This window comes from Schistocerca nitens, chromosome 1 (genome assembly GCF_023898315.1).
Source record: "Schistocerca nitens isolate TAMUIC-IGC-003100 chromosome 1, iqSchNite1.1, whole genome shotgun sequence".
NCBI classification, from domain to species: Eukaryota; Metazoa; Arthropoda; class Insecta; order Orthoptera; family Acrididae; genus Schistocerca; species Schistocerca nitens.
Window position 1 is genome coordinate 1,144,313,578 of NC_064614.1, and position 15,016 is coordinate 1,144,328,593.

General features: G+C 38.7%; 1 protein-coding gene across 3 annotated transcripts in view; it reads left to right on the forward strand.

Annotated features, from left to right (window-relative positions):
* The window catches only part of LOC126199634 (inositol polyphosphate 5-phosphatase OCRL), a 108,422-nt gene that overhangs the window by 71,288 nt on the left and 22,118 nt on the right, over positions 1 to 15,016 (forward strand). For all 3 annotated transcript variants that reach the window (XM_049936563.1, XM_049936571.1, XM_049936578.1), the window contains 4 exons: positions 4,073 to 4,210; positions 7,918 to 8,015; positions 8,108 to 8,291; positions 12,611 to 12,738. In XM_049936563.1, coding sequence (XP_049792520.1) covers positions 4,073 to 4,210; positions 7,918 to 8,015; positions 8,108 to 8,291; positions 12,611 to 12,738 — 548 coding nt within the window. The remainder of the gene's footprint in view (positions 1 to 4,072; positions 4,211 to 7,917; positions 8,016 to 8,107; positions 8,292 to 12,610; positions 12,739 to 15,016) is intronic.

Consider the following 15,016-nt stretch of genomic DNA (forward strand, 5'->3'; position numbering starts at 1 on the left):
TATTGATTTTTCTGGAGACATCATTTTTCTCCTTTTTCTTCCTTTGTTTCTTCATCATCATGCTCTGTGTTACGGATTTCAATTAAATCTGTTGAAGTGGAAGTGTATTGAATTGACAGAAAGTAATCATTTCGAATGTAATCATCTGCACTACATGAAATGTTTCACATTTTCGTTAATTCAGCAATTGCTGCTGCATTTTCTTAAACTTCGATGGCCACAAAAGCGTCATGTTCTTGACCCCCAAACCCCGCTTTATTGAAGCACTTGGTGACAGTTTCAGGTTTTATTTCCTTTACTGCCAAGCAAATATAGTTTACTGCATTCAGAACAGAAACTGACAGTGCAAGAGCAAATGCACTTTCAGCTTCTTCAACACTAAGAATAAGAGATTGCATTAGTAATCTCCTATAATGACACTTGAATGTTTAAATAGTGCCCTGATCCATGGGTTGTGTGAGGCTGGTTGAACCTGGAGGGAAGCAAGCCAATTTCACGTTTGATAACATTACTTTTAGGTAGCAGGTTGCATTGTCTAGGATAAGGAGAACTTGCCACTTTCGTTTTTTTCATTTTGGCATTGAAGGAGACCAGCCATTCTTCCATAAGACCACTCACCATCCATGCCTTTTTATTGATTCGTCATGTGACTGGAAGCTTACTGACGTCTGGTTTTGAAACACCATTTTGCCGCCTTTCCAATCACCAGTGGGTTCTCTATTTAAACTAACATGTTTCCAGGCAGCAGTACAATGAGTCTTTCCGTGGACATTTCTCCGCTGGTGCACTTTTTACTCGACTTGCTAGCAGTTTTGAAGACAGTGCGTGATAACAGTCCCTTTTCATTGGCATTGAACATGTCTTTCGGGTCATAATTCACAATTAAGTTGGACAGTATTGTCTTCCATTCTCTCGCTACACTTTCCTGCACATCCTTAGCTTCCCCACACACTTCCTTCCACACGAAGTTGTGCCTACCTTTGAAACTGTCAAGCCATCCTGTGGATGCCTTAAACTCCGTAATTCAAAGCTCTTCAGCGACTTTCCATACCACACTCTGCAACATGGGTCTAGATAAAGATGAGTTTTTGCCCACACACTTATGAACCATTCCCATACTATTTCGTTAATTTCTTCATTTCCGGTCTTCTTTTCATCTGCCCGTTCCCTTTCATCCATTCGTCCTGAATCTTATCCTTGTTTCTTAACGTCTCGTAAATTTGTGTTTTACTGCATTTGAAATGCAATATAATTTTGCGCACAGAGAGTTAGTCTTTCTCACTCACCTCAATTATATCAATCTCTTCATTAAGTATTAACAACACATACCGTTTGTTCGACATCATGTTACTGTTTCTCTTTAAAGTGCTACTAGTCAACTGAAAGTGGCAGAAAATAAGGATCTTGCCGGGTAAAACCATTGTTTAACGGAACAATACCCACCTCTTTCACTGCGCACATTGCAGCAGTGTGTTGGTAGATGCGCAACAATGTTCCTGTATGCGCTGGCATGCATCAATGAGGAAAACAGAAAGCCGACAGAGCGCTGATGAATGAACCGTTTCCTTTGATGTACTCTACCAACACTGAGTGTAACTTATTCATTGTTGTACAGAGTGGCATGGTTTTAGGTCCACACCAGCAGCGCTGCGCTGCGCTGGACCTCTTTTCATGGTTTTGCCCTGCTTAAGAGAGGTGTTAAAAGTAATATCCTTGTAAAGTCGTGAATAAGTAATGAACTGTAATACTGTAGTATTGTGTAGGCTCTTTTCTGCATTATACAATGAATTATTAAGTATGTTCTAATATTTGCTTTCCATTTCCGCATTAGGCATGTTCCACTTATACAAAAAATCAGCACATAAAAGTGCACTGAATGCACCGGGACAGAAATACTTGTACGGTTTGGGCAGATTTCTGAATTATACACGTGTCGATTTGAGCAAGTTTTACTGCATATGGTCCACTTACCAAGGATTATACAAAAATTCTGGACAACTACTATTAAGGCTTTTTCACAGGCTGCAACATGATGTAAATTGCAGAGTGTAGAAAGGTCAATGAGAAGAAATAGATATCTGTAGATTATCTTAATAAGGCATCACTAGTGAAAATGTTACAGTAGATTGTTTCAGTAATAGCAGAACTTGGTTGGAAGTAAACTTGGCTTCTAAAGGACTAAATGTATTGAGTGGTACTAGAAGTGAATAATTGTTTTGTCATAAGCTATTTTTCTTGAGGATTGTAAAACCGGTACAGCAAAGAGTTTATTTTTTTAATTTGGTTGTAATTACGTCTCATGGTCATGTTGTTTATTGTGACCAATATATTTTCAAAAATATGCAAAATGAGATTATGACCTGCTAAAGTTCTTGAACTTAGGTGTCTCAAAATGAAGTGTTATTTCTGCTTTCAGTGATAAAATGTCACACCAAGTTCTCTTTATGGAATAGGAAAATTATTGGAATTGTACCAAAACATGCAGTACCTGGAGAAGGGGAGTTATACTATCTGATTAAAAGTATCTGAACACCTGTACATAACTATAAGTCCATCTTTATACAGGTTCTGTACCCACGTGTAATGTGGAATTGACCACTAATGTCACAAGGTGCAGAACCACCAGTATAAAAGAGCTGGTGAGTGCTGTGTTGTCAGTAGAGAAGCATTAACAGCAGACTGGGTTGGTCAGGAGCATTCAGTGTCTTTGAGTGCAGACAAGTCATTGGATATCACCTTAGCAACAGATCCGTCATGGATATTATTTTCATCACTTCTAAAGCTGTCCAAGCTGAATGTTTATGTGAATGCAAAGTGGAAATTCAAAGGAACAACCACAGCTAATGGGTTGCAGTGGTTGATCAGTTCCTCATAAGCTACACATTCTGAGTGGTATTTGACATAGCGTAAAGAGTGATGCCACTGGAAATGACTGGAGATTAGTGGTTTCACAGGGTGAATTGTGCTACACTCTGTGGCAATCCAGTGGGCATGTTTGGCTGCGGGTGATGCCTGGTGGATGTTATCTATCATTAATTGTAGTGTAGACAGTGAAGTACAGAGATGGTGGTGGTACAGTTTGGGTATTTTTGTAGTTAGGGTGTGATCACCTGATTGCACTTGAGAGAAAGTCAGTAGTTGCGCAGTGAGGGTAGCAGAGCTCAGCAGTGAATGGTGCTGCACAGTCGTGACTGTGTAGCAGGTGAGGCAGGTCACCATGCTAAGGCAAGTCTCTTGTTTTGATAGCGTGACCAGGTGTCGGGTTTTAGTGAAACAAATGGGCACTGGAGGAATAGCTGTTGTGTTAGGGCAGATATCACTCATCGTCACCAGAAGCCAGTAATAAGACGATGCCGGACAGTGGGATGAGTGGGTTGCACCTGCTGTCTGCACTAAGTCCTTCACGGTACCTGGTCTCAGCCCTACAGGTCTGATCTCTGCACCTTCTGACTCAAACACCGAATTCCCAGTGGGATCCAGGGCACCACCACAACACCAGCCGCTACCAGACTTCTTCAGAGGGCACTCAGATTAGACTCCTCATGCTACCACTGCGCCAATTTGCGGAGCCAAGGGTCCATTTCCCGAGTGAGATGCTATCGCAGTGCTACACGACATGCCGCTAACATCAATGCCAGTCTCAGCAGCAGTGCCAGGTGGAAGCTGCCACCCGTACTACAACCCCAGCCAGGGTCAATGAAGAGAGATGTGCCTGCCTCACTACACCGTATATCGAGATCAATAAAGTTCTTTGTAATTGGTAGGTGTTGTTTGCCGGGGGCCCAATGATCTGTCACCAGTTAAAGTTGTCCTAAAGGTGAACACTGGAGACACCCCATATTAATATCTACTAATATGTGCCCAGATACTTTCGATCAGATAGTGAATGTTCTAGGTGCACACTCCTTTTGAGTATGTAATAAGCTTGTTACATCTTGATAGCAATAAACAGTGGGTTAATTATTTCAGGAACAACTTACTGGCATCAGCAGATCTTCTAAATGTTTCACTGCAATGTTTTAATATTTATTCTCGTTCCATTCTTGTTAAAATATACATTTCTTTGTTTTAGGTGAAAAATGTGATATCAGGCTGGAAGTTTTTGTTGACAAGAAATCGGCATTTAAGTTGAATTCTGGAGAGGATAAGCTTTATGACATTCTAGTTCTACATTTAGAAGGAGGAAAAGATATTTTTATCACAGTTACAGGTATGGTATATTATGTGACACATATATTTTACAAAACTGTGTGCAAAACTGAGGAAGCCTCAGAAATGGGTAGCAGTAAAATAATGAATTCACAGATCTAAATTTTACTGCAGCCATAATGAATTTTCTTAGCTTTTCCAATGATTGTTCTAGGAAGCTTGTATTATTTCTTTCCCGTGTTAGGGAAAAACCGTCATTGTGTTCACATGTGGGGAAGCAATTTAATTTTACTCATGGAAAGTTTGATTCATAAATTAATAAACTTTCTGGGTTCATGTTACATTAACCTACAGTATACAAAGCCTCAAGTCTGTCTCAGTACATTGAAACATGCCGCTATCTTAAAACTGTACACTTATAAAACTCTGGTCATCTTGAGAAAGCTGGTAAAATTTGACTGCAGTAAATTCTCCTCTTGAACTTGGGATCTGTTTCGGTACACCAGAATATTGCATTTAAAAGGGTTGAATGCCAACTTAACTGTGGTTAATCTCAAATCAAGGTTGATGCAGTCAGCTGTTAAAGACCTACTGTAAACTATGCTGTGAGTTTCTGAAGTAGTATGATCTGCAGTTGAGTGTGTTACATATGAAACAGTCATAATTTTTGAAGCTAAACTTACTTTACCATTTATTGTAGAGTCTGTCTAATCTTTACTTTTTGGTGGACTGCCTATGGGGGGGGGGATGAATATTATATTATATTTGGTGTCAAGAGCCAGTTCACTTCCCACCTTCCTAATCCTGTATGCATAAAGATTATTAGACCTGGACCGTGTGCAGTGTCAAGTAAAGGGACTTTATAAGTAGAGGTCCCCATCCCCAGTGGTGGGTCCGACTTCTTGAAACCATTTATATGGTGATGCAAGTTAAAGTTCCAGATATCACACCCTGCAACCATTCATCCTGGTGGGCCTTTGTTTGTGAGTAATCACCAAAAAAAATGTGATGTTCTGTAGCTTTAGAAAAAGAATGTTAAACAGACTGGTCGTGTAACATAATGATTAAGGTATAGTTCTCACATGCAATAAGCTGTGGGTTTGAATCTCATAAAGTCCTTTGAAGTTTTTTAATTTTAAACCTATGTTGAAATGACTTTGACCATTGTTTTTATTCACTCTATTTGTTTTAATGTAATTTTTTTTACTTCTATTCCTTCATCACATCATTTTAAAGATGCAGAGCATCACAAGAAGTTATAAATTTTTTTTTGTGATTACTCATAAAAGATAGCCAGATCTCTTCCACTTAGAACGTGCTAGGAGTAATAGACAATATAGCCCTAGTAAAGATGTTCATCTAATCGCCTAGGCTTGAAGTTCGAAACTGCTCACTACTGATGAAAGTTAAAGCCACATGGAGATCATATAAATTCCTATGAATAATTATTGAAATGCACATGTATAGTAATTAATCTCACTCAGAATCGAACAAACTGTTCAAAGTTAAACTGGAACAAGCAGTCACTACCAAATGACATCAATTCATGTGATACCAGTCTACAAATCACAATGAAGAGTACTTGTGTAATGTATATTGAATATATTCTCGAATCAAGAGGTACATTCTATGCACCTTAAAATTGCTGACAAACTTTCCGAAAGTTCAGTTACATTCAATATTCAGTATAAGCTTGGCCTGGTGTGTTGAGCTGTTCAGTATACAATCCACAAGGAAACTAAAACTCTGCAAGCATAATTTCGAGAACTTCATGTCACTGCATTGGCTCCAATACTCCATAAATTCTGACATTTTGTAGGCTAGCTGTCACCATTCGGGTAACCTTAGATGGATATTTTTCTTTCTTTTAGCTCCTGAGGATTCTGCATAGGGTTGTGGTCGTGGTCTTCAGTCCTGAGACTGGTTTGATGCAGCTCTCCATGCTACTCTATCCTGTGCAAGCTTCTTCATCTCCCAGTACCTACTGCAACCTACATCCTTCTGAATCTGCTTAGTGTATTGATCTCTTGGTCTCCCTCTACGATTTGTACCCTCCACGCTGCCCTCCAATGCTAAATTTGTGATCCCTTGGTGCCTCAGAACATGTCCACACCAATCGATCCCTTCTTCTAGTCAAGTTGTGCCACAAACTTCTCTTCTCCCCAATCCTATTCAATACCTCCTCATTAGTTACGTGATCTACCCATCTAATCTTCAGCATTCTTCTGTAGCACCACATTCTGAAAGCTTCTATTCTCTTCTTGTCTAAGCTATTTATCGCCCATGTTTCACTTCCATACATGGCTACACTCCATACAAATACTTTCAGAAACGACTTCCTGACACTTAAATCTATACTCGATGTTAACAAATGTCTCTTCTTCAGAAAAGCTTTCCTTGCCATTGCCAGTCTACATTTTATATCCTCTCTACTTCGACCACCATCAGTTATTTTGCTCCCCAAATAGCAAAACTCCATTACCACTTTAAGTGTCTCTTTTCCTAATCTAATACCCTCAGCATCTCCCGACTTAATTTGACTACATTCCATTACCCTCGTTTTGCTTTTGCTGATGTTAATCTTATATCCTCCTTTCAAGACGCTATCCATTCCGTTCAACTGCTCTTCCAAGTCCTGTGCTGTCTCTGACAGAATTACAATGTCATCGGCGAACCTCAAGGTTTTTATTTCTTCTCCATGGATTTTGATACCTACTCCGAACTTTTCTTTTGTTTCCTTTACTGCTTGCTCAATATACAGATTGAATAACATCGGGGAGAGGCTACAACCCTGTCTCACTCCCTTCCCAACCACTGCTTCCCTTTCATGCCCCTCGACACTTATAACTGCCATTTGGTTTACAATAAAAAATCTTTCTGCAGAATTTTCCAAAACATTACTATAAATACATACCCTGCACTTGCAGAAAGCGTACCTATTCAGTGGTGGTGATTGCCAAAAAATCCTATACTTACACTCCATCTGAGAGTTGAAATTAATGTTGATGATCCCTCACAAGTTACGAATACTACCTTTGCTAATATTTCATTATTTCTGTTGTCATTCAATGTGCTTATTATTTCCTGTCTGGAAGAAATAATTGATATCTGGTTTTTAGCGGTCCATGTCACAATATGTAAAAACAGAACTTTTATACGGTCACTTTGTCTGTCTGTCTGTTTGTCCAACTGTTTAGAACCCCTTTTCTCAGGAACGGGTAGATATATCAAATTCAAATTTGTCACATATTAAGGCCTATGGTCTCTTGACAGTGTAAAAATTTCAAACTTCTAAGTCACTTCAAGCAAAAGATATGTTCATTTCTGTCATATATTTTGGATAGTGGAAAACTCACTCATGAAAATCTGTAGGGTATTTTCTGTTGACATAGAATCATGAAATTTGCAGGAAGCATGGTTTCACAGTACAAGTGGGGGGAAAAAACTGAAAATTGTTGAATTGTTATTATATTACATAAAAATATTGTATTCCCATTAGACTGAACATTCCATTTATCATCCGTAAAAAATATTTTAGTAACTCTTCTCTCTCTTACATATATAAATTAAAGTCCACTGCTCACTTCTTTTTGTATGTCTGGGCTAGTCTGTGAAACTACTGCAAAGTTTTTGATATGGTCTTGGAATTCCCAGGACTGATATGTTGCCTTCTCTGGTGCAAATTTCACAGATTTACTCAGCAATTGGAAGTTAAATAATAATTTGTTAGGCAAAAAATAGTTTCACATTTGCACGCTGTTCTTACAGGAACATATGAGCGTAGTTGCTTTGGAGCATCAATTGAAGCACTAGTGTATATTACACTTCCAATACGTGAAATACCTGTTGGCAGGCTTGTTGAACTGGTAAGTGTTGACTATAGAATAAGACTATAGTAATAACCTCAGAAACTTAATTTGTAAATAAAGGACTATTTTTTTCCCTTCCTTCTGTACAGGAAAGCAATAAGGAAGTAACATCAACGCAGGATCCATACCCAATACCAAAGGAAATATGGTTTCTGGTTGACCACCTCTACAGGCATGGACTAAAACAGCCGCACTTGTTTGAACAGCCTGGTTTGCATTCAGAAATTTTGCAAATTAGAAACTGGCTCGATAATGGCTCACCTGATCCTCTGCGTATCCTTTGCAGCAAACAGGCCTTCTTTTCAGTAGTTCTTTAATTGATGTTTCGGTAAATTCACTTAACGGGAAAACAGTATGTTGACCCATAAAGAGGAGTTGGATGAAGAACAACAGGTACTGCGTTGCTGTTCTGTGAAAGTAATTACAAGATTTTTCTTTTGGATATTTATTGACTATTTTTAGGAATTTAGTCACATTAAAATACTAAACTCCTCTGCATCGGCACTGTCTAACAGAAATACGTTTTGGAACCAGAAACTTCATACGGAGAGTGTCTTGAGTGTTTATTTGATTTTGGTTCCACTTTTTTAAGTTTCCATTTTTCATGAATGAAAATCATGTTAAATGATTTGTTTTCACAAGTCTAGGATTCCCAGTGGTGTTGGTTTCCATGCTATATTGTTAAATTTGAAGGTACGATGACTATGAAGGGTAGAGAAGAATGATGTGATCTTGCTCAACTTTTTGCAAATGCTGAATACATGCAATATTATGCCTTGTTGTATTGATGGAACCATTCAATTTCTTGTTATTGGGTTTACTTCGTACTGCTGTAAACCACAATGCCGTTTTATCTGAAAGTTGTTTTTATTGGCGTACCTGATAACTCAGAATTTCCTTAAAATTCCTTAGAACCTAACATATGATTCAAGAAGGAATGTACAGTTTTCATGTTACTTATTCAGTGTTAAATTTTTTATTAATATTTCACCACTTCTTACCTCCACAGTTTTGTCACTTGATAATCTCATAAAGGATCTCAATTTCACTCCAAGCCTTCATTGGTGATAGAAAGGTGGCACTTCAAAAATCTTCTCTCCCCCCCTGATGTGTCCAAGAGCATTTTGGTTTAATTGTCACATGTTAGTTAAATTGTCATAATTAAACCATCTTTATTGACCGTATCTTAGCATGATCCCCAGGTTCAAAAAAAAATTTAGTCTATTAAAGTACAGTGTAACCCCCACAACCATCATAAATCTTCTCGTAAAACAATTGTGATTTAACAGTTCTATAAAGATATAGCAAAGCATGTGGGAAATGTTTAATGCTCTCACATTTAACGCACAATTGTATACAGACTTTGACATACTGCAAGAGAGTTTCCACAGCATGTGCAATCAAATGGCTGTTGCAAGTGTACCATTTTCCTCCTGTGTACATGGGTAGGTATACATCAGTAAAGATGTATGTTGAAAATGATCATAGGGCAGTTTTGGTGACTTACACGTATAATTACTACATTGGAGTGAATAGAAAGAGATTGAGGGCATAAACTGAACTGACAGCTGTAGAAAATCTAATTCCATATAAATAGTCGTCATTATCTGTTGTTGTATTCTGCACATTGAGTGAAAAGAAATATTTGCACATGCAGTCTGTGCCCCAATGTATGTATCAGTTTCAGTATCATTTTCCATCCAAGCAGCAGATGGGTTTTCTCCTACACTGCTTGAGCCAGTCGCCCCACATCTACAACTATGTAGTTTGTTGTTAAAAAAATATAGGTAAGTGATGAAAGCCACATACAACCAAATGCTCAGTTCTGCAAAGGCATTGCTGCAGATGACCTTTCCTAAATGCATGGTAAATGTTTTTTGTGTCTAAATAGCACACCAACTTGGCATATTGGTTTTGTGCCTATATGAAACAGATGTATTATACCACAAAAAATAAAATCATAACTGGTTTTAAGTGAAAATATGTTATTAAATTGGAATGAAAAAGTTTGTTTTATGACATTGTGGCTTGCAGGAATGATGTATATGTTGTTGGTAGGGTTCTTACCAGCACAATTCAAAAATGTTGGTAGGAAGGATCCTACTCAATGACTGCTTTATAGCCTGCGCAATCTAGATCCTTCCTACTAACACAGTTCTTCTGAATTTTGCAGGTGGGAACTTTCCCTACAACACATCCTTAAACCTCTGGCAGCAACATTCACTATTTCCAGTCTTCCACCTGCCTGTCCCTTCCCTGCTTCCACTCCAGCACTATACATGCCAAAGCAACCACTAGCCTTTCCCCTTCTCTACTTCTTCCCTGTTCTCTCTCCCGTTTCTCCCCCCCCCCCCCCCCCCCCGCACTCTGCCCCCCCCCCCAAAGCACCTATCAGCCTTATAATCTTCAAGCAATCACTAGCCTTTCCCCTTCTCTACTTCTTCCCTGTTTTCTCCCCCCCCCCCCCCCCCCCGCACTCTGCCCCCCCACCCAAGCACCTATCAGCCTTATAATCTTCCTACCACATCCCTGTATGCTCTCTTTCACTCTGACAGGGCAGCACACTTCCTTTCCCCACCCCTACCCTGCTATTCCTCGATCTTCCTGCCCCACACCTCTTCCTTAGCCCCACCACACTCTCTACATTGCTGCTCATGTCAGTCTGTAGTCGGGCCACAGCAGCTGTAGACAGAGGCCACATGTGTATGATTTGCACTTGTGTGAATGTTTGTGCGCTTACTATTGGCCAAAAGCTTAAATTAGTCCTTTCATTGTGCGTGCCTGTGGCTCAGTAGCTCCTTTATTTGGTAACAGTATATCCATTTCATAATATTGTCGTAAATAATTTTTGTGATCTTAACTAGTAAGGGATTATTTACAAGAATTAAATAAGTTATATTCTGGATGACCTTGAATTAAATGAACTATTGACACAGTCAGCACAGATTCAAAAGATATTGTTCTTGTGAAACACAGCTAGCTCTTTTTTCATACAAAATAATGAATGCTTTCAATAGGGAATCTCTAATTTATTCTGTATTTCTAGTTTTCCGGAAGGCTTTTGACACTGTTCTTACTAGTGACTTGTGATCAAAACCAGTTGCATAGTGATTGATAAGATATTTGTACAGTGCAAAAAGGCAGTTGCCTAAATTGATTAACTTTCGGCTATGCTATTAATCACACAAGTTTTAAACAGTTCAGCTGGGCATAGATAAAGTTGTTGGGGGGAGGTGAACCAAAGACAGTTTTATTGCAGAGCACTTAAGATGCAATAGGTCATATAAAGAGACTGTGTACACTAAAGTTGCCTGTCCTCTTCTATAGTATTCCTGTGCGATATGGTATTGCACAGATAGGATTGACATAGGACATCAAAAAAGTTCAGAGAAGGCAGCTCATATTGAATTTTTGTGAAATAGTGAGTGTGTCATGCATATGATATGTTAGTTCAAGTGGCAAACATTAAAACAAAAGTGTTTTTCATTGCAGTGAGATCTTCTTATGAAATTTCAATACAGACTTTCTCCTCTAAACGTGAAAATATTTTGATAATGCTATCCTACCTAGGTAGACATGATCGTTGTGATAAAATACACTAAATTAGAGCTACAATGAAAAGATGCAAGTGTTCATTTTTCCTGCACATTGGTAGGTACTGGAATGGTGGAGTAGTAGTCTGAATGTTGTTGGATGAATCCTCTGCCACACACTTACATGTAAACGGAAGAAGTCATGTAGTTGTAGATGAAAATCAGTGAAAGTAAGCAGTGAACTATAGGTGAATAGATTAATAGAGGGAGTCAGTTAATCAAAAATGTGGATGGTATTTACAGTTGACCCTTTGATTGCAGTGGACTGCCTTTCAGACTTGTGCTTCTTTATCATTTCTCTGTGGTGGAACACAGTCCATATGGCGCATCATAACTAGCAGACTCTCACCACACACATTTATTTGCTCTAACCTCAATTTGGCGTACACAACTGCATTCCCAGTTAGACATGTGCACTTTTGCTGTTCCTGCTCCAGACTTTGTAGTATGCTGTAGATCTAACAGATGGATGACTCTGTTGTTTGTTCATCGTAAGTGCTTCCAACAGAATTTCACCACACTTTATTTGCTATAAAACCAGTGATATCCATTGATTTTGCATCTTCAATTTTTTGTTGAAATGATGTGTTGGCATTACAAGCTGCAGTAAATATTGTAAATAAGTAGTTCTAAATTGCCCAATAAAAGTCTAAATGTCAGAGTAATAATAACACTGAAACATAGTAACTGCATTGGAAGTACTAGGCACCCAGCACATGAGCTGTGCCAGTGCAGTGTTCCACCATGGCCACAAAGTATCACATGTTGCAGTCAAAGGGTTCACTAACTGTGCTGCAGTTGGACAAAATCATACTAGCACACACAACAGTATAAGGTTTTTTTTCTCTTTTGTTGTGAGGCCAATATAATAGATCTGTAAATTGTAACTTGAATATTTCTAGATAAATTGTATAGCTGCTTTGTAACGTGATTATTTATACATTTAACGGGTTCCATGTATCGTATTGCATTTGACTTTTTCACTTAACTGTTAAATAGCTGGCAGTGTTCATTCAGTTGCTGAAGCTTTACTCTTACTTCTGGAATCCACTGCGGAGCCAGTTATACCGTACAATTTACATAATATTTGCCTGAATGCGTCCAGCAATTACCTGCAGTGTAAACAGGTAATTACTTCATAAATATTAGTTTTGTACTTATTGACAAAATTATTTAATTTTGTCAATAATTGATACTTTTGTATTTATGTATCATAAACCACTATCAGTCAACAGCAAACACAAGTAAGTTTAGAACTTTACATATTTTGATATTTATGAAAACAAGAAATAGGAAGATAAAGATTAAATTCAACAGATATGCAGAAAAATCAGAAGCATTGGCTGTTTCTCCAGATTGTGGGAGACATCTTTTTTGATTTAACACTCAGATTGTCACTTTTTCCTTTTGTATGGAGGGATACCAAGCGATGAGTACATTAAGAAGATTCAGAAGGATGTAGGTTGCGGTAGTTACTTGGAGATGAAGTAATTTGTACAGAATAGAGTACCATTGAGAGCTGCATCAAACCAGTTTCTAGACTGAAGACCACAACAACACTATAATAGCAATTAGATTGTAATTTTTGCTGTAAGTACAAGAGGTCCTGTTGGGAATTTTTCCACTTGTTGTGTAGTAGAGGGGAATTTTAGATTTTGTATTCTGTCAGAGACAGCAAAGAACTTGGATGAGCAGTTGAACGGAATGGACAGGGTCTTCAAAGGAGATAAGATGAAAATCAGCAAAAGCAAAACAAGGATAATGGAATATAGTCTAATTAAATCAGGTGATGCTGAGGGGATTAGATTAGGAAATGAGGCATTTAAAGCAGTAAATGAGTTTCCTATTTGGACAACGACATAACTGACAATGGCTGAACTAGCGAAGATATAAAATGCAAACTGGCAATGGCAAGAAATGCTTTTTTGAAGAAGAGAAATTTGTTAACATTGAATATATATTTCAGTGTTAGGAAGGTGAGTGTAGCATTGTATGGAAGTGAAACATGGGTGCTAAACAGTTGAGACAAGAAGGGAATAGAAGCTTTTGAAATGGGGTGCTCCAGAAGAATGCTGTAGATTAGATGGGTAGGTAACAACTAATGAGAAAGTACTGATTAGAACTGGGGAGGGAAAAAAGAATTGTGGCACAGTGTGACTGGTAGAAGGGATCAGTTGACAGGACACATTCTAATACATTAAGGAATCACCACTTTAATATCACTTTAATTACAAAATCATAGGTGAGGCCAAGAGATGAATACAATAAGCAAATTCAAAAGAATATAAGTTGCAGTAGTTAGTTGGAGATGAGGTGGCTTGCTCAGCATAAAGTAGCACAGAAAGCCGCATCAAACCAGTGTTCAGACGGAGGACAACAACAGCAACAAACACAGTTTGCTCTAACACTAATGAAAATTCCTGGATGAAGTAATATGTAAAATAAGGGAAAGGCAACCATTTACCTATAATGGATCAATGTGTGGAGCACAATAGCACACAACAGAAAAAACATTCACACTAGCTTTCAAGCACTAGCAGTTTTTCCAGCAACAACACACTTGCACGCACACTATACAGACACCCAGGCGCACACTCCCATGGCTACGGCAAGACTAATTTTCGAAAGCAGGTGCCTGAGCTGATAGAGGTGGAGAGGAAATAGGCAAGAATGCAAGGAGGGGGTAGTGTAAAAGAGCTAGGTCTTTGAACAGGTGACTTCATAGCTGCACAAGGAGTTCAGATGGCACAACAAAAAGTGATGGAGGGAAAAGGGTTTGGGTGGGGGAGAAAAGGGTGGAGGGGGGTGGAGAGAAGACTGTGTATGATCCGGATGGAGGAGTAGTGGTATGGACAGAAGAGAGAAGGGAAAAGGCAAGGTGAGAAAGTGGAACAAGTTAGCAAAGGTTTGTGCCAGTGGGATAGTGAGTGCGCGCGACATGTTGGAGAGACAATTCCCATTTGCTTGGTTAAGAGAAACCTGTGCTTGGAGGGAGTATCCAAATAGCCTTTGTAGTGAAGCAGCTGCTGAAGTAATTTATTGGTGGTGTGCAAAATGTTCAACAACAGGACAGTTCAGATTGCAGTTTGCCACAGTTTGACGGTGGCCAATCGTGAGTAGACAATTGGTTACTTGTCATACCCACATAGAATGCTGTACAGTAATTGCAGCAAAGCTGATATAGAACATGGCTGCTTTCAAATGTTACCCTACCTTTTATTGTGCAGGAAGTTTTAATTTTTGTTGTTTGCAAAGTGTGCTCATCTCAGCAATGTTGGGTGAAAACTTTTACCCTTCACTTGTCACATTCATAGTGTATTACCAATTTTTTTTTTTTCTGTAATGCACAACTAGGACTAAATCGTGCACATCGAGAAGGCAGTGAGCCAAATGAGTTGAGAGACT